The following is a 21,472-nucleotide window of genomic DNA, read 5'->3' on the forward strand; positions in this document are numbered from 1 at the left end:
TTGTTTTTGCAGGGGAAACGTTCCACAGTGATTGTTGGATAGTTCCGAATTTAACAACAGACATGATATTAGGAATAAATTTTCTTGTTCAGTACGATGCGAAGATTGACTTCAAATCGTCATACCTCACACTACAAAAGGAAAACAGGGAAGTGATCGTAAGATTTCAAAACACAGTATCCTCCGAAGAACAAAATATGCACAGGATCGAGATTATTACTGATTCTCAAGATAACGATTGTTATATCGCACTATACACGAACACACTTAATAATGACTTGGTAGAGGAACAGGAGTACAATATGTTCGAGACAATTACACGCAAGGTAGACAATAGTGTAGCAAAATGCGACGCAGAACGCACAGAACTTGAAAATATTCTGGTACAACACAAAGCAGTTTTTGCCAATGTTCCAGGAACAATGACAGGATTTATGTACGAATTTCAGGTGAAACCACACGAGACTTTCAAAGCAAAGCATTATCCAATCCCACACATACACACAGAAGCAGTTAAGAAAGAATTACGAGCAATGATCGATCAAGGAATAATAGAACCAGCAGCCAGCCAATATATAAATCCACTACACATTGTTGAAAAGAAGGATGGATCACTACGTTTAGTTTTAGATTCACGTCAAGTTAATAAAATAATCATTACAGAAACCGACCGACCACAGACGTTAGAAGAGTTACTGCAAAAATTTCATGGCACCTCCATTTATACTACACTCGACCTCAAATCAGGGTCTTGGCAAATCCAACTACACCCAAATTGCCGAAAATATACGGCATTCCTTTGCTTTGGGGAATGCTATCAATTTTGTAAACTTCCGTTTGGACTAACGATTTCGTCTGCCGCCTTTATACGAGGCATGAATACTATTCTACCACAAGATCTGAAAAACAAAATTACTACATATGTCGATGACATTTTAATTGCAGCAGAAAACTGGGAACAACACAATCATACTCTTCAACAATTACTGAATACATTCGAGCAGAATGGTATAACTATAAACTTGCGTAAATCTGAATTTGGTAAAGCGTCAATAAAATTTCTAGGGCACATTATCTCACAAACAGGTATCGCACCAGACCCTGACAAATTGCAAGCACTGAAAGACATCGACGTGCCAACAAACAAAAAGGAACTTCGGAGCTTTTTAGGTCTTATCAATTATTTTAGAAAATTTATCCACTACAAAGCATTAGACACGCCCTTGCTATACCAGCTTACAAGTAAAAACACACTTTGGTCATGGAATGAAGACGTTGAAGCTGAATTCGAGAACTTGAAAGAAGCATTATTAAAAGCACCTTTGTTATCACACCCTGACCCAACACAAAACTTTTCCGTTGCAACAGATAGTTCAACCACAGCACTAGGAGTACATATTTTCCAAGAAATAAAGGAAGAAGATAAGACAGTCGTGAAACACATTGCTTTTGCAAGCAGGATACTTTCTCCAGCAGAGCGCAATTATTCTGTAACAGAATTAGAGACACTATGTGTAATTTACGCTTTTAAGCGATTCCGTCATTTTCTATATGGCCGACATACAACAATATATACCGATCACCGAGCAATCCAGTTTTTATTGTCAGCAAAACTTACGCACGATAGATTAAGCCGCTGGAAATTATACTTACAAGAGTTTGATTTTACCATTATACACATTCCAGGCACGCAGAATACTGTTGCCGACGCATTGTCGAGGTCCATTCACAATAAACGCATGGAGAAAGAAAATACCTTTTGCTACAACAACCATAGTATTATGTATATTAAACAAGTAGCTTTCGAAAACTTTATATCAGCAGCATTACAGGATATAGAGAGAGAACAGCAGAAAGATGAAACACTGAAAGAGATTGTAACGCTTTGGAAAGACAGAAGTAACGCTAAAGTCAGACTTCATTACACTGTACATCAAAATATACTCTTTATTCGATCATACCGAGACGGTAATAATTGGCTTTTATGCATTCCGGAAGGGATCGTAAATAAACTGATATGGTATACACATCTAAGTTATGGACACTACGGAGCGAGGAAATGCTTTCTGATTCTGCGACAAAATTGCCACTTTAATAACATGGAAAAACACATAAGAAAAGTAATAGCATCATGCAAGATATGTCAAAAAGCTAAATCATCAACAGTGTCACACATTCCACCATTGTATCCCATCATACCGGTTAAGTTAAGACACATGGCAGCAGTGGATCTTTTCGGTCCAATCCCCAGAACAAATAATGGTTATAGTTATATTTTTGTAGCTGTAGAACTAACATCCAAATTTGTAACATTTTCTCCACTAAGGAAAGCAACAGCAAGAACAGTATCAAGAGCGTTTGTAAGAGATTTTCTATCAGTAGTAGGACGTGTACAGAAGGTTATTTCGGATAACGGTCCGCAGTTTAGGTCAGACGTATGGAAGAAAATGTTAGAAAGTAAGAACATAACACCTATTTACATATCAAGATATCACAGTTCTTCCAACCCATCAGAAAGAATAATGAAAGAGATCGGGAAGTTATGCAGAATTTATTGTCATAAAAGACATACAACATGGGATAAATATATTTTACAGTTTCAAGAAGTGATAAATGCAATACCCAATGAATCTACGATGCTATCACCAACCGTAATACTGACAAATAAAGACCCACCGAACAAAATTACCGAACTAATTACTTTTCCTAAGACGCGTAGGCTTCAACATTGTGAAATAATAGACACAGCATTAGCAAACACTAAAAGAGCTGCAGATCGGCGGAAGAAACAACAGAAGCAGGTAAGTCGACTACAGAAGTACGAGATTGGCGACAAAGTACTGATTCGCACTCATTTTCTTTCCAACAAAGGTAAGCACAGATGCCGTAAATTCGAACTTCTGTATGCAGGCCCTTACAGAGTTCGTAATATTCCACACGCTAATGTAGTGCATGTGGAAACGCTACGTAAGAAGAAATCATTAGGGAATCATCATGTATCCAACGTGAAACATTTCTTGACTTAAATTTTTGCATTTCAGCTGACGAAAGGACGGCGTGACACGTAAGTATGCAACAATGGTAGTTTCAGCGCGCTTCAGTAACAAACAAAGCCGCGACACGCAGCGGGCCGCTAATATTTCACCGTACCTTAAAGAACACAGCAGTACTTAATGATGCTACGCCAGCCAAGACAAATAAAAACACGAGAAACATTTCCTAACTTAAAGAGAACACGCAGACAACGACACGACGTATGAATTTGTGCACTGAGAGCTCATAAATGAAAGAAATTTTTTTTATAACGTGACATAATTACTTAAGAAAATGTCGATTTTTGCAATAGCTAAACTGATAATATAGATCGTTCATTAATCAATTATTTTAGTGGTAACATTAACATGTACTCTTTATTCCAGAATGCAGCATTGTTGTCACACGTCATCAAAATGAAACGTAGTTTTAGTTAGAATAAGGATGTGAATCTTTAGGTCACGCAGATAGCTGACGCTAATTGTCATTACAGAAATTTTATAGGTCATGCCGGGAGCTGACGTGATTTTGCAGCAGTTAATATTATGATAAAGTGTTTTATAGGTCATGCCAGGAGCGGACGAGAAGTACCAGAAGATGTTTATTGAAGTCATGCCATGCACTGACGATAATTAATACTGAATGTTTTATAATAAGTCATGCCGTGCGCTGACGTTAATTAATGCTGAATGTTTATAACAGGTTATGCAGAGAGTTGACACAGATGCAGAAGAAGAATGTGTATGTTATGTTAGTATATAAGAAATGTATAATGTTAAGAAATAATTTTGCTAGCATGTGACACATTGCAACACTATGGATGGGGACCACACATTACAATGTCTAACCAGAGTAATGTTTACCTTAATTTTCAGCTGCAAAAGAATACTTTAAATAATTTTATGACAGTAATTTTATTGTATATTATGACCTGACATTTGACGACTCATAACTGACGACTACACCCCTGAATGGAAGATAAAATTTTAGGACAGTAAGTCAAGAAATGCATTGTCAACAAAATTTATAATTAATGATGAAAGAAACTAAGATATGTAAATACAGAATAAGTAATAATGTACTTGTCTATAACAAATCTGTATACTATCACATACTGAATAAGTAGGAACTTTTATGTCTTTTATATATGGGAATAATTTTCTGGAAGAATTCTTAAAGTAAAACTACATATTGTTACAAATTACGACACAACATATTTTGTCATAGGGAAAATTATTTGGTAGTCAAATTATGGTACCAACAATGTCCGTGAACCCATTGCCAAAACAATTTTACCCGTACCTTAATTCCTGTGCATCCCCATGGTTATTGAGCACAGAATCAGTGAATTGTGAAACACGTGACTTCAACCAATGATGTTCTCGACGAGGTGTTTGCATACCTAGATGCACACCACAGCCCGATGTATGTCAATTGGTGCCTGCATACCTAGATACACACCACAGTATGATGTATGACAATAGGTGTTTGCATACCAAGATGCACACCACCAACCTTAATGGACCATTGGAGATGGAACTTAATCCTGATGTGGCTGCGGCAACTCAGGCTATTCGACGACGTACTTAGTGTTTGGGTACACTAAAACTATGGAGCAAGGCGATGATGGAACCACATGGCGAAACCTGGTGTTGTGCTATGTGAGGGAAAGGAACAGACTTTTGAGTGCATTCACAGACAGTTGCCAGTGCTTGTGGTACTAAGAGATGCCAATTTGAATTAAATGTTTCATAATGTAAACTTTCAATTGCTTCATATGATCTGTATATTGATTTTCACATTTACTCTTATTCTTGTTGTTAAATTTAAGGGAACCAAATTTTACTTGATGTACAATTCCTACTAAAACCCTTTCTATTTACATATTCTCTTTATTAGAGATAGACAAATCATTTCGTATGACAGCATTTGTGTATACACTTTGTTCAAACTATTTTCTATAATCAAATTTTATACTTATGTTGAGTCCATATGACTCAACAACGTAGTAAAATTTTAAGAAAGCCGAGTAGCGGCATATGTAATTATGTAATAGGCGTATTTAAACTGTTTTAGCATGTAATTATCTGAACTGTTTCTTATTTAAATTGTTTTGTTAATTAAATTGCATTGTGTATTATTGAGAAAGAGCGGGAAACCGCGCATAGATACATTTTGAGAAAGAGCGGGAAACAGCGCAGTAATACATCTGTAATGGTAGCAGGGATTGTCTGCACCAAAAACCATTGTTGGCGGCGAGACCGCACTTTTGTAGCATTGAGCGTTGGAAGCGAACAGTTGCGAGTAAGATGTGAGACGAGGCAGTCGTAGCTAGCGAGACATGAGAGGAGGTCGCTGTAAGCGAGGTATGAATTAACACTTTGAAAGAAGCAGTGTGCTCGCCAGCCACTCGCTACATGTAGCGCAATGCTAGTTTTTAAGAATTTTTGTAAAGAACTATGCCCCTTGTAATTGTTTGTCAAGATCGTTCTTAGAATATAGTTATGTAATTTTGATGGAAAATTAGGTATGTAGCGCAACGCTACTTTTTAAGAATTTTTGTAAAGAACTATACCCCTTGTAATTGTTTGTCAAGATCGTTCTCAGAATATAGTTAACTTCTACCAGATTAAATGCATTAAGAATTTTCTATCCCAAAATCATTCACGTAAATGCTTTACGGAATTTATTGTTATCTTAAAAGAAAAGTCTAAACTGAGCTTCAGCTTTTATCAAATCTAAATTAACTTCAACTTAAAGAATTCCAGTCACAAAGTATTATGAAACTCCACCAGCAGCTTATAATTATGTTAAAGAGAAGTAAGTATATTCATTCCACAGTTTGCTGTAGCAGTCAGATGGCGATCCAGTATAAATAATTAAAGGTAAGAATCAGTCTTAATAATTTCAGGTAACGACTGAGGGCCACGGCGACAACACATTTTATGTTTCGTTGTAATAATCAGCAGGTAGTCTTGACAGAGCAGCAGTTAAAAGATTTTAAGAGACGCAGCGTTCAGTCAGCAAGCAAACGTTCATCCAATATTAGACGGGAAGGTTTCAATAAAAATAATCATAATGCACTAAAACATGGAAAATCTTGATTACATTCATACCTGCAAATGAGTCCAACAACTATGTGCCATGTGTCTATAAACCTCAATACAGTGCAGTGTGGTGAGAGGCTTCACAGTGATGTCACAGTTCACAGTTTACTTGGCACATTATATCTACCATGTATTGTAGTATCCACGAGCTTTACAATGACATCATGAGATGATGGGAGTCTTCTGGTATCCTTGGATAAAGACAAGTGCATATGAGCATTTATTTTTGTATTCATTTCTGCATAAACATGAAAGTATCCTACTGACTGTGTCAGTAACCTGGTCCATTATTTAGTATTGTATTGTGTGTAAACCCAGCTAAAGTAGGATTAGCATTAAGTGGAAGAGAATGTGTGCCCTTACCAAATATCATTGCACAGTGCAATTTATTAGGTTGTAACTATGAACTGGAAACCCTTATCATTTGCTTCCAATACTAATATCCGCTCAAATCTTTTGTATATCAAGGCCTATAAATGTAATTAATGAAGCTGAATGAGTGACTTAACAAACAGAAAATTCTACAGAAGTACATCAACAAACACATTTTAAGTCTGGAGGATTAGCACAAAATGTAAGTACTCTAGCATTAACATACTAAGTTGTATCTAACTGAAACTGACATTCAGTTAAATAATTTTTGTCATCAACCCAGAATATCCAGACCAACTTCATTTGCACCTATGGATTTGAAATATTTACATACAAGGAATAAGGTAGAAGCAACAAAGTGTCTATAACTTGATTGTGACAGTGATATGTCACAATGAGGCCATTGGTAGTTTTACTATTAGCCACGGTCCTATCAAGATAGTGTGAAGATCATCCCTCACCAACAGTACAAGCATAGTGAGAGTGCAAGAACGGATCAGATGACAAAAAAAAACAGCAAAACAAGTAAAAAAATATGGTTTAAGAATCAAACACAGGACGTACATGAGCTCTCCAGCCCTTGTGTTCCTGTCTTCTGCCTACAAGAAGAAGACTTTTCCCTGGCTACAACTGTAAAAGCGTGCTACTGTCTTGGAGTGATTTTGTCCAAGTAACATCATAAAGAAACAAGTACTACCAATTGATTATCTATCACTAACACACTTTATGTGACAACTCTGCATTTAGTTCATGTAACTGCCACTGTACAACTGAGTTCAGTAATGGAGTAATTGCCGCTATTTTGGTACAGTACTGTAGGATTTCAAAGGTCAGCGATGGGCACTAAAGCAAATATTTTATTTAATCAAAGGCTTCCGATTTTTGATTGGAGGGAGACTGTTTGAACTAGAGTGTTCTAAAATATTTGAGAAAGTATCAACTGGACGAAAAATAGATCTCACATATATCACAACATTTCAACGACCTTCAATTAAAAAATTTCAGCTAGCTGAAGATGACAAAAATATTCATAACATCAAATAAGTAGAGTGCCAATCATAGCTGATTTGTCGATGACACACCTACTGAAGTTGGCTTCAGTGACTTAATCAATGAGTTTTTTCGCTCAAAACAAGATGAAGCAAAATAAAATTATAATAAAAACATCATTTCTACAAAGGAATATTTTCTCAAATCTTCATTATAGCAACTTTATTTCTAACAAGGAAGTTATACACTATTTATAATTGATGAGGATCAAATAAAATCTATTCTTTCTTGTACATCATAATAGAATCAAAGTGTAGCAGCTGCCATAAACCTTAAGATATATATTTTTATTTAAGTTTTGCTGTTCTAGACAGTTTATACAACTATCAGGGGAGGGTGGGGCTAGTGTGGACATTTTTTATATTTTGTGTTTTATCTTAAAAACACTTGAGGCAGATTTTTTAAATTTAGTATCTTTGGAGTAACCAATTTCCACGCTATCATAAATATTAAACCAATTCTCCACATCCTCAACATTATGATAACCAACTAAGAAAAAAACAAGATACCTGCAATCTGTCCACATTTACACCATGGTGGGATAAGTGTAGACATTGCCTGAAATTGCATGAGGTTAAAGTGAACAGTATGTTACTGGTATAAAGAAAGTCAAATTTTTCAGAAAAGTGTGATGTATTTGTTAATCATGTCATACATATCAAAATCAACCTAAAGAAAATTTGTTTTCGTTTTTTGGCAAATACTGCACATTTCAAAATAAACATTAAACCACAGCATCTCCCATGCTTTTGTGGCCTAGTTGTTCCTGCAGAAGGCAGGACACAAATAATACCATGCATATCTACTACTGACTCATCTTGGACAATTGGGAACACAAATCCAGTGTGGTGGTGAAACAAACCAAAACGAAATCACCAGACCTCACTTCGTCATCATCTGTCAGCTTTTTAAGGTTTAGGTTTGATCATCTTCTCTTTCACTGCGTAACCCTTTCTCAGGAAGCGTTTCTGATTCATTGTCTGTATCATCACTGATTTTATTTTTGAGAAGATGTTCTATTTCTTATTGTTCTGGAACAATGTCTTCCTTGGAGCTCTTCTTATCTTACCCACCACTACTGCTTCCAGTTCATCTTTGACTGCAGTACTAGTGTAAACTGCAGATTTATTTTGCTTTGATTTTCCTTCTCTCCTCAGAGCTACTGAGAAACGCCTACCATCTTCAGGAACTGGAATTTCGTTAGGTCCGCACCTGAAGGGGAAGGTGAAGCATCATATGAAGTTGCAGATTCCACAGGAGAAGATGTATGACAATCTGATGTACAGGCTGCTGACTGCTCAGTTTCTTAAAATAGCTTGCAATGTTCTTCAGTGAATGGCATCCTATTAAATGGCTACCTTGAAGCCAGGTGCAATATTTTTTGAGTAAAGGAAAATGAAAATGCTATCGAAAAAACATGCAGATCTCCGAAATAGTGACTGGGTACCCAGGATACATCCTCATCCACTCAGCCATTGCTGTTCTTAGGTACCCCGCAGACAGCCCAAACACTGTGAGAACAATGTGGTGGGAATGTCAGAAGAGTGATTCCAATATCCCTGGTCATATTGATAACATCAGTGCTGATGTGACTTGCATGGTTGTCCAGAAGTGTTAGTAGGCCATTATGTACAGAACAACTCATCCACTTAGCTATATGCTATAGAGCTTCAAGGACCAATTTGGTTGTCAAATCTCCATTTGGTGCACCATCCAGAAATTTGTCCTACATATCAACTCATGGAAAAATGAGCTCTGGCTGCATTGCCATCCCTGAGTCCTAACAGAAAACAAGCATGCTGACATTTTCCCCTGTCTTGTGAGGCCTCCATTCCCACCTGCTCCTGCCATGTCCTGGATTAACTTTAGGAGGCTGCATTACTGTAGAAATAACACATTCATCCAAGTTCATTATTCTGTCTCACTCAAAAGGTTGTCAAAGAAAAGGTTAATATTTATTTTGTCAAATGCCACACCTCTTGCGAAACTTGTATTTTCAGTTCTATGAAGAGAGAGCTTCAGTTGTCTCCATAAAAATCCATACTCGAGTGCTATGTGCTCCTGGGGCAGTTCTTCTTTTTCCTTTCTTTCTTGTAGTTTTCCAGCGTTCATGTACGCCAGTTCACGTGTTTGGTTGTATGTGAGTCCATAATGTAAATTCATGGCCTTCATTAAGTACTGAGCTAGTAAATCTTCTCGGGATCTATAAAAACCTTGCGAAGTTTGTATTTGGATTCTGTTGTATTCAGTGTCTGGATTTTTTTCTTTGTCTGAATTTCCAGAACTGCTTCCATCACATGGATCTCAAAAAAGTATATAATGTAGTCGGCCCCAATATACAGAAGAGAAAAGTATTTTTGATAATACACAATTAGAACTGTTATATGTATAAGACAACTGGTTAACAGAAGCAGTAGAATTATAATATGTTAATCTCGTTGTTTGTGTACTCGTCTGAATATTTCTTATTTGTGGTGATGTGTTCCTGCAGCATATATTTCTTTAACCCAATTTTATCCACAGTTTTTCAAATACTCCCTTTTTAAAGAAAACTTCTTTTACTGCTCTCTGAACTTTTTCTTCATCAATATTAGCCCTGTCAGTTTTGCAGATATATGTTGTCAGCATCTACAGTATAGATTTATTTGGATGAAATGTTAACAAGAATAGATTTCAAGGTGAAAAACTCTGGGCGCACTTTCTGAAAGAAAAAAAGAAAAATGCTGCACAAATATCTAGTCAGATGTTGACACGATTCCAAATTAGTGCAAGGATTGCAGTTTACTTTAAATGTAAAGGTAGCAGGATACTGGGAAAATGTAGTCAGTTAACAATGCCAAGAAGCATGTAACTATCTAATTTGAAACATATTACTGTCCTTTGTTCCCACACAACTGAAGGTTTATAAATTAAAGAACACACAGAATGGGTTGTAATACTATGAAAAGAATTTCTTATACTATACCAAGTACAGTGTGAATCAGAACTTGTTCGAAGGTATCTTCGGAGTATTTTGGTATAAGGGACTCTCAGTCTCCAGTGGCTTGTTACAAAGTAATTCATTTCATTTGGTTTTTGCCCAATTAGTTCTGTATCTGCACTGCACGGAAAATAGTACACAACACTGCAAATGTCGACAGTACACGCCGTGTGTCTTGTTTCCATTTACTCAGGATCTTACTGTCGACAACAGTAAAACGTTCCCTATCACACTGCCTTTAAATCTCCATTCAGCACTTCTCAGTTATGTCTAGGGTTTTGTTGCCGGGCGATGTGAATCATGCGTTAGCAGTGATATGCAGCATTACTAGGAAAAGGTTTAAAGACGAAGAGTTGATTAAATATTCATGCAATGGAGAAGCGCACCCAGTAGAGAAATTTTATAATCGCTGGCACTTAACTTTCTCGCCACACATCTGTGACTACGCTCAACGGTCAAAGATATTGCTGCAGTTGTTTATATACAGTATACACGCGAGTGTGTCAGTGATTACAGTTTACAGCTTAGCTGGTTTTTAGCGTTTGTATGTTACTATGGATATAAACGCTACAGTCGGCGCTTGTTTCCTGGGACAGTGTGTGCTATGTGTATTTAATTAAGAAAGTACTTGTATGATTATCGTGACTGGTTCTATAACGTTTCAAGTTTCAGCTCTAGTTTTTTTCAACCTCATATTACCTTTCAAATTGTTTTACTGTTGCTAAACTGGTAGCCGAAAATCAAGGGCTCTTTTAAACCGTTTTGCCTTGTGAAATCAACAATGGTTCGGCACCTGATTCAAAATTAAAATTACAAAGAAGGGTAGTAGTCTCTAATACTACTGCCTGTTGCTGCATTTATTAATTAAATATGAGCTGGTTTCCTTGTAGCGCATAGGCAGCGTATATTCTGAGTAAGCATCTATCATGGCAGAGAGAGAAGCAGAAAGTGAAAAATCGAAGACGGAGGCAGCTTCTACTCCTGTGATTTCGGAGCAGGAAAGGGAATGGGCACAGGCAGCATTAGCAGACTTTAATAAAGGAAATTTTTCGTCATGCATTCAGTACCTAGCAAAATTAGAAGCGGCTCGACCACAGGATATTAAAGTGTTGCATAACAAAGCAGTGGCAGAGTATTACAAAAGTGAACTAAAGAAAACGGATCTATTCCGCAAAAATATGAATTTAGTTTGCTCTCAGGTTTGTAATTTTTCCATCTTTTTCATATATTGAATGAGTGCCTGTACTGCCAAGATTTCCATATTTCCTTTGCTGAATTTTTTATCGTTTGTTCGAAATTGTTGGATTATTTGCCTGATGATCAGTGTTCAACGTCTGACTTTGATAACTTCTTGTCAGTATTTTAGGGATACTCTAACATGAATCTACAGGTTGAACTAGAACTTCACAGACAATCTTTCAGAGGTTGTTCAGGATTACCTTCTTAGTATTTTAGTTGGAAAGACGGATAGTCTCTGTAGCTCATTTCAGAGTAACAATGTAATTATGATTTACTCGGTTTGTTAGTGCAGTGATCCTTGTTTCTGTGAAAGTACCTTCACAAGTGTGAAGAAGCGTGTATCTTAATATGTAATAACAAAATGTACAACCCATAAAACAGAGTAACGCAAGAACACTCAGACCCTACTGTGATGCAGGTACTGTCAGTGCAGCAGCAGCTCAGTGTGGTGTCCTTGTGTTGCTTTTCCATTGTGTGAATATCAGTCAACTCTTCACCTATAAATCTCTCCCTAGTACTGCCTCATATCACTATTAACGCATGATTGACATCTCCAGGCAACAAAACCCTAGACATAACGGACCAGTGCTGAATGCAGATTTGAAGGCAGTGTGGTACGGAACGTATTACTGTTGTCAACAGCAAGGATCCTGAGAGACTGGAAACAAGACACAGCATTTACTATCGACATTTGCAGTGTTGCGCACTATTTTCAGTGCAGTGCAGATACATAACTAATTGGTCAAAAAACCAAACAAAATGCAATAACTCTGTAACAGGCCACTGGAGACTGAGAGTCCCTTGTACTAAAATACTCAGAAGATACCTCTGAACAACCTCAGAAAGCTTGTCAGTGAAGTTCTGATTCACACTGTACTTGGTATAGTATAAGAAATTACAACCCATTCTGTGTATTCTTTAATTTATAAACCTACAGTTGTGTAGGAATAGTATTATGATTCACATTAGATAGGCTAGTTAGATGCCTCTTGGCGTTAACTGATTATATTTTCAAAGTATCCTACAAACTTTACATTTAGAGCAAGCTGCAATCCTTGCTCTAATTTGGAATCATGTCAACATCTGACTAGATATTTGTGCAGCATTTATTTATTTATTTTGTTAAGAAATTGATACACTATGGATAACTGTTATCATATACAAAAATTCTGAAATTACTATTAATATTTTCTGTTGTGGACAGCAATGGCCACAACACACTAGGCCAAGACATACCTGTAGTTACTTCAGCTGCTGTTGATGACCATTCATCCAAGATAACATGTTGCATTCTCTGAACCAAAAAATCACCAGTCCAGTCACAAATTTAGTGTGAGACCTGTATGACCATTCTTCTGTTAATATGCATAAATGTACTACTGAGCCATATGCATTTCCGAAGTCAAGAAGTATTGCATACACTTGATTTCTTTGATCTAAGGCTTTGTCACTGTCAAATGAGAAAAGCATGAGTTACGTTCGCGCGGGCAGTGTTTTTGGAATCCATACTTGTTGGCATGGAGGAAGTCATTCTGTGTGAGGTAACTTATTATTTTTAAGCAATGTTCCATAACTCGACAGCAGGCGAATGTAATTGAGATTGTATGCCAGTTTTGTAGAAACTTCTGCTACCCTTCTTCAAGGCACCGTTGCACTGTAATTTCTTCCAACCACTACGCGCAGTTTCTTTTTTTTTTTTTTTTTTTTTTTTTTTTTTTTTTTTTTTTTTTTTTTTTTTTTTTTGTATGAATTATGGTTAAAATGAGACCTGACTCAGTGCAGTTTTGGTTTATAATCTGACAGGGATTCCATCATAGTATGAAGCCTTTTTTAAAATTAGTAATTGCAGCTGTTTTTCAATACCACATAGTGAGCATATCCTCTTTGCTTTGCAACCCTCAATTTTGATTTGTGAGACATTCATGACTGTCTGTACACAACATTGATGCCACTGATAGCCTTTGCTGTTGTCCCCATTTTAACCTGCCTCAGGCACCTAGGATTTTAATAATAATAGCAATAAAATGTACAAAATATCACAATACTATGAGGGTGTGCTGAAAAAATAATGCATCCAAACTTTTTATGTGAAATCTCTTATAGCTTTTTATTCTACATCTTTATTCTTATTGTCTACATATTTATTTCTCAACACAGTTACCCTGGGCATGAACACATTTCTCTCAACAAAATTTCAGTTTGTTGATACTGCCACTGTAGAATGTTTTACTTTGTTGACGGAATCACAGCCTCACCTATACTTGTACGACTTCAAAGTGAAGTCCTTGAATGTGTTTTTTAAGTTTTGGAAACAGATAGAAGTCAGATGAGGCCAAGTTGGGATATGCTGAAGGAGAGGGTGCTCCATGTGTGGATGAACTCTTCAAATTCGTGCTTTTAGTTTTCTGAGTTTACAGTATGCCAACATAATTATTTTACACACTACAGTCCCGAGTCCTCTAGCGACACAGGGTTGCCACTTGCATCAATGAAGTAGGAAAGTCGACTAAGAAGCATGCATAACATGTTAGACCACACCTGATCTTGAGGACAGAATAAAAATTTGGAGGAAGTAGTTTTTAGCACGTTATTGTATAGTGAGTTGTTTACATCAGTGATTATTACTTTGTTCTAGAATAACTTCCGAAAAATTACAGTGCAGAAGTGTACATCACTTGAGAACTATTTTCAAGTCCTTTAGTTTTCATGCTGCTCTATTCTCAAATTTGGAAATTCACACATGAAAAAATGGGAACGCTTATATATAGTCACCCTAGTAAAATATTATTTCGGGAGGGAGAGGGGCATTGCAGTGAGTTTTTTAAAAAATTGCTCCTCGTGTTCTGCTCTAAATTATCTGATGTGTGCTTGACTTTTGTTTTAGTGCTCACAAAATAAAATATTTATAACTTTCATCCAATTCTCACAAATATATAAACATCACTTGTCAATTTCAGGCTCATATCAACATTGAAGACCTGGATTCATTAGAAGATGTAGAACATTGTGTTATATATTATAACCAAGCTGTTCTCTTATACCACCTGAAGCAGTATCATGCAGCACTCAAAATCATGAACAAAATTTTCAGCTTTATTGAACCAATGGGTATGTATTTATCAATTGCCTTATTATATTTACTATATTAATGGGCTTTAGGAAAGTGTTTGATTCCTGCTGTCTGTTTTGACCCATGACATCATCAATATGATGGAAACGCCTACTTCTAATGTATACAAAGTCGTCACTACATACACAAATGCAAACAAAAATAAAGATGACACAAGAACATATCACTCCAACAAGGAAATTAAACTAACTGAACAAATGCGGGAAATAGGGGGTTATCTCTCCCCGATGTTATTCAATCTGTATATTGAGCAAGCAGTAAAGGAAACAAAAGAAAAATTTGGAGTAGGTATTAAAATTCATGGAGACGAAGTAAAAACTTTGAGGTTCGCCGATGACATTGTAATTCTGTCAGAGACGGCAAAGGACTTGGAAGAGCAGTTGAACGGAATGGACAGTGTCTTGAAAGGAGGATATAAGATGAACATTAACAAAAGCAAAACGAGGATAATGGAATGTAGTCAAATTAAATCGGGTGATGCTGAGGGAATTAGATTAGGAAATGAGACACTTAAAGTAGTAAAGGAGTTTTGCTATTTAGGAAGTAAAATAACTGATGATGGTCGAAGTAGAGAGGATATAAAATGTACACTGGCAATGGCAAGGAAAGCGTTTCTGAAGAAGAGAAATTTGTTAACATCGAATATAGATTTATGTATCAGGAAGTCATTTCTGAAAGTATTTGTTTGGAGTGTAGCCATGTATGGAAGTGAAACATGGACGATAACTAGTTTGGACAAGAAGAGAATAGAAGCTTTCGAAATGTGGTGCTAAAGAAGAATACTGAAGATAAGGTGGATAGATCACGTAACTAATGAGGAGGTATTGAATAGGATTGGGGAGAAGAGAAGTTTGTGGCACAACTTGACTAGAAGAAGGGATCGGTTGGTAGGACATGTTTTGAGGCATCAAGGGATCACAAATTTAGCATTGGAGGGCAGCGTGGAGGGTAAAAATCGTAGAGGGAGACCGAGAGATGAGTACAGTAAGCAGATTCAGAAGGATGTAGGTTGCAGTAGGTACTGGGAGATGAAGCAGCTTGCACAGGATAGAGTAGCATGGAGAGCTGCATCAAACCAGTCTCAGGACTGAAGACAACAACAACAAACGGTGGGTGGGGACCAGCTAAACATACAACCATATGGAACACTTCATCATTCCAAAACAAGTATTATTAAAAAACAAATTTCAGCTTAAGACGTAATGCTATAGCCACAAAATCAGCAGGAGTCGTACACTTCACTCGACCTATACAGCCCAAACAGAGCCCACAATACCAAAAAGCCAACATCTTCAGTTTTGAAAAGCAGAAGCAGACCTTTCCCTTGACCTATATAGCTCAAAAGAAGTCCTTGATACCAAAATACCAACACCTATAACCCCAAAAAATGGAATTGGACATTTTTGTGATGTGTATAGCTGAAATGCAGCTCTGAATACCTACTGGCAAACCACAATCAAAAACTTCACACACCTACTTAACTCACAAAACCCCACTTAAACCAGAATTCCAAATATTCAAAAACCTTTATATGCACTAGCTCAATTAAAACTCAACTGCAATATTATAAATATAAAACAGACAAAACATTAAAATTACTATAGAATAAAACCAAAATAAAGATTGCTTACCAACAAAAGCCTCCGATATCTACAGACATGAACCAACTCAAAAATACCACACTACAGTGGCATTATACGTCACAACACCATTCCATCATGGCTCAAAGCCGATGGGTGGAAATGGATACCTCGAATGACCTTATTACTGTATATGGTATGGTAAAAGTTTCACAATGTACCCCACCTTGCATTTTTCATAGTGGATGAGCATCAAAATATTTATCCAAGGCTTGCCCATTGTGTAATATGTTTCCTGGATTTACACTGTAGTTTTAGTTCTTATGATGAAAAATGCATTAAGGATGTTTAAATATTGCACCAATGTAAATCTTGGGCTATGCAAAAGGTCAGTCTTTTAGCAAAGTCTTTATTTGGTTTTCTCATTTGTTGGCGTCGCCAGCTCACAACCAAATTATGAGCTTTCAGCCTAACATAGACTCTGGCTACACTACAGATCAGTCTGTTGCCACAACCAAGATTTTGGAGAGGGGAGGGGGCAGACTTTGTATTATTTTATGCATATATTTCCTTATAATGATCTAGCATAAAATTTACATGTGTATTTAACAAAATTCATGTAGCATTTATTGTCTATAAATGGATAAGTAAAATTAAAAAAAAAAAAATGACCATTACTGACGAAAAAGAAAGACTTTTGGAGATATAACTAATAGGAAAAGTGATATTATTATGAAAATGGTAGATTGCCAGAATAGAATAATGATACTGTTTTGAAAAGGATAGATTGCTACTCATAGCTGTATAGTGGGTAGCAATCTATCCTTTTCATAATGTCATCATTATTCCATCCTGGATTTTCTATTATTTAATATGAGAAGTTAGATACTGCAGGACATTTGTGTATGATAAGTAGGTGTGGAATTCTATGTCTATGAAGTCTGAATATTCATATCTTCAGTACCATTGTTGCCCAATAGTTTTGATTGTGTTTATTTCATCTACTGAATAGTATACTGGTTATCTGACATGGATAAAAGTTTCAGTGGCTTACCTTATTCTTTCCCATGCATTTTATGTGATACATGAATACAAAAACCTTTTTTTTATTTCTTGTGCAGTTGATATCAGCAACTGCTGTTGTGGTCCATGGTCATTCAACAATATTAGATAAAATTGAATAACAGCTCGGTTCTGATTGTATACATTTGTTCGATTATAGTACACCAGCAATATGTCCTGCCTTCACAGAGGTAGTACTAAGTATCTATGGCCAGACAACTTGTCTGGCCTAATGGCATTAAATTATACACACAAGTTTTCCTTGTGAATCAGTCTGTTTACTAATGTAAACGATAACATAGCCGCTACAGTAATTCCTAAGATTAGCCTTCACATACACACAGAAAAACTCTGAAGAGGGCTTTAATTTGTAACATGTAATGGTACAAATAATGGTTAATAAAATGTTTCTCATTTTCTTTTGAATTTACAGACATTCCAATTTATTACATTACATCTGCAAGAACAGAATAGAAAGTTCTGAAATGTGTTGCTACCAGACAGTATTGAAGACTGGATAGGTAGATTGGATATCTAATGATGAGGTGCTGAATCAAAGTGGATAAAATTGAAATTTATGGCATAACTTGACTAAAAGAAGGGATTGGTTAATATGACACATTTTGAGGCAACAATAAATAGTTGATTTGGTAATGGAAAAAAGTGGGGGGGGGGGGGGGGAATTGTACATGGAGATGAAGACTTGACTCGGTAATTGAGTTCAAATGAATGTAGGTTGCAGTAGTTAAGCTGAGACTAATAGGCCTGTGCAGGATATGCTAGCGTGAAGAACTGCAGCAAACTAGTCTGTGGATTGAAGGCTGCAAGAACATCATCTGCAAGCAAATTGTGAAAGATGTTACTGCCATAATTCAAAATCCCACTCTGAACTCTAGACCAAAGAGGCAGTATCATCACAGAATTATTTGTGTGTTTTGCATTATCGTTGTGTGAACCACAATACTGTTGGAACAGATTTTTAACTTTCACCACAAATAACATTAAGTAGTACTTATAGTAAGAATTGAGCTCCACAATTACAAATCTTTTGAAAATTACCTGCTTATACAATGTACTAATTGCTCTCTATCAGAGAATAAAGATTTTATTTACCGTAGTTGTTTTTATTTATATATTTATTTTCTCATTTTGCTGCTAGTATGCAGACATGTGTTAGACATTGCACATGTTATGCTGTGAGTAAATGCCACAGTACAGCCCCATAACAGGATCATGTCTGTAAAGCACTGTAGTCTTAAAGACAATCTTCACATTGATGGCAGATTTATCTTCTTATTGTATCTTTATAATTTTACACTGTACTATCTGTTTTAACACATTCCATTTTAATTCAGTATTTTACTTTACATACATTTTTTAGTCAGTTTAGTTCTGTTTTGTTCATTATGTGCATGTGCATAGGTGCTACTAACAGCTGTTTCATTTCTACCTTGAATTACATTACAATATAAATCCATGGAGTTACAGTCTGAACTGAGGTGAGCTGTCGTGTCTGCCTGTAAGTCAACAAAACAGAAAGTATTTATAACCCACTGATAAATACAAAGTACCAACCACATCTTGTTGTGTGATATCTCCCTGGTTGACTTTTTGAACCCCGCAGTCATTACAGTGAAACCTCTTTAAGTCAACCACTTGAATTTTTGTGGGAAATTGGTCGCCTGGAGAGATGGTCTCCTTACAGAGTGATCAAGGTAAAATGTGGTGCTGAACATAATGATTTAAACACAATTAAGACAACTGCTACAATGAAAAACAAGCTCTTGCAATATGTTAACAACAACAATAACAATAGTAATAATACAGTACATACCTAATCATTTATGTAGAAAAACATGCAAAAATTGGCATCTGCACACACCTTTTCATACATCAGTTTATAATCACATTCTCATATTCCTTTTCCACCTCAGATAGTAAGTACATCAGTTTCCAGTTGGAAAGCTCAGAAGCAAGGGACTTACGTCTAGCGATACTGTGTAAGGCATCGCCAAATGGGGTCGCCTTTACAGGAATTGCATCATATTCACTATCACTTCAAAGTTAATGTTTTGTCTGGAATAGTTTTAAAAATAAACAAGTTTCATCCACGCTGTAAATGTCACTATAACAACAGCCACATGTAATTACACTAAATCTCAACTTCTAGTCAGATACAATATCTCAATTAACTTCTACACTTCCTTCTCAGATTGCTGGGAAAACAATATCATGTTGGACACGAAATTGGCCCAACCAGCCATTATTTGCATTGAAATTAGGAATTCCAAAATTAGAAGCAGATTTAAGATCTTTTTCTTGTAGCATCAGTCCACTTACAGGAAATCCTTTGGCGCATACTGTATTAAATCATTCTAAAGCAGCATTATTAACATCTTTAAATGGTAGCCACCAGCTTTTCTTTGAATATTTGTTGACATTTTCTTCCCATTCCTTAATGTACCTGCTGTGATTTGTAATAGTATTTTGCATTTGACTTTTTCACAGTGAAGCCCCTTCTCTAATTGGCACTGCGATTTTCCTTTTTCACTGTCTCTACTAAGAGGGATTTACTGTTCTTGTGAAAGAACAACAAGTTCACTTTTATCTGAAGCAGCCATGACTGTTCAATACAGAGGAAAAATCAGAACTGTTTGCTATCAGAAGTACAAATGACAATGAAATTTTAGAGATTTTCAAGTCAAGAAATCTTACAGTAATATTGTAATTCCCTCTTCTACGATTGTTTGCAGTTGTCGTAAAGGGAGGACATCGCTAGCTAAAGAGTATTCGTTGATCAGGAAAAAGGAAAAAGAGTTTTGTCAGGGCTGGCTCTTAAAGGGGTTAGATGCTTTGGTCCTAAGGAAGTTTATGTCCCCTCTTTAAAAGTATGGTTGTTTAGAGAGGGGGTCAGCTTAAAGGGGTGGGTCTTATCAAGAGGTTTCACTATATGTGATTTTCATAACACCTGAGTCGCAAATGTGCTTTCATAACATGTGAATATGACATGGGGAATTTAACTAAAATACTTAGATAGCAACTCGTAATGAACAACCTGAAAATGACCTGATAGTCAAAAGCAGTTGTGGAGTTACAGATCAATATGCCATGTATATCCGAGTGTAGCCAAGGTGAAAATATTGTATTTCATTTGTGCAGTGTCTCATTTAGATTCTCCTACAAAGCATAGATAAATTTTCATTATTATTTTACTGAAATGCAATTTTCTGATTAAATGTAAATCTATTAGAACTGAGAATTGTAGTCTGATGTGTATCGTACATGAAGATGCAAATGATAAGGGAGTGAATTCAGGAAATGACAATGTTACTGTACTTCCCTATATGTATTCCGAGATGTTTCTTTATTGATTTGCAAGTTTATATTTTCTCTGTGGGTACTTACAGCATTTGAACACTTTAAATTAAATTTTCAATATATATATATATATATATATATATATATATATATATATATATATATATATATATATATAACGATGTAAATAAAACAGAAAGAAACTTCCACATGGGAAAAATATATTAAAAATAAAGATTCCAAGACTTACCAAGCGGGAAAGCGCCGGCAGACAGGCACATGAACAAAACACACAAACACACACACAGAATTACAAGCTTTCGCAACTGGCAGTTGCTTCGTCAGGAAGGAAGGAAGGAGAGGGAAAAATGAAAGGGTGTGGGTTTTAAGGGAGAGGGTAAGGAGTCATTCCAATCCCGGGAGCGGAAAGACTTCCCTTAGGGGAAAAAAAGGACAGGTGTACACTCGCACACACACACACACACATATCCATCCGCACATACACAGACACAAGCAGACTTATTTAATGGCAAAGAGTTAAGGGCAGAGCCCCTTAACTCTTTGCCATTAAATAAGTCTGCTTGTGTCTGTGTATGTGCGG

General features: G+C 36.3%; 1 protein-coding gene across 1 annotated transcript in view; it reads left to right on the forward strand.

Moving 5' to 3' along the window:
• Positions 1 to 10,999: 10,999 nt before the first annotated feature.
• Positions 11,000 to 21,472, forward strand: part of LOC126272662 (CCR4-NOT transcription complex subunit 10-B) — a 144,044-nt gene continuing 133,571 nt past the window's right edge. The window contains exons 1-2 of the mRNA XM_049975675.1: positions 11,000 to 11,741; positions 14,739 to 14,889. Of these exons, the coding sequence (XP_049831632.1) occupies positions 11,469 to 11,741; positions 14,739 to 14,889 (424 nt within the window). The 5' untranslated portion in view covers positions 11,000 to 11,468. The remainder of the gene's footprint in view (positions 11,742 to 14,738; positions 14,890 to 21,472) is intronic.

Source organism: Schistocerca gregaria, chromosome 5, assembly GCF_023897955.1.
Source record: "Schistocerca gregaria isolate iqSchGreg1 chromosome 5, iqSchGreg1.2, whole genome shotgun sequence".
Taxonomy (NCBI): Eukaryota; Metazoa; Arthropoda; class Insecta; order Orthoptera; family Acrididae; genus Schistocerca; species Schistocerca gregaria.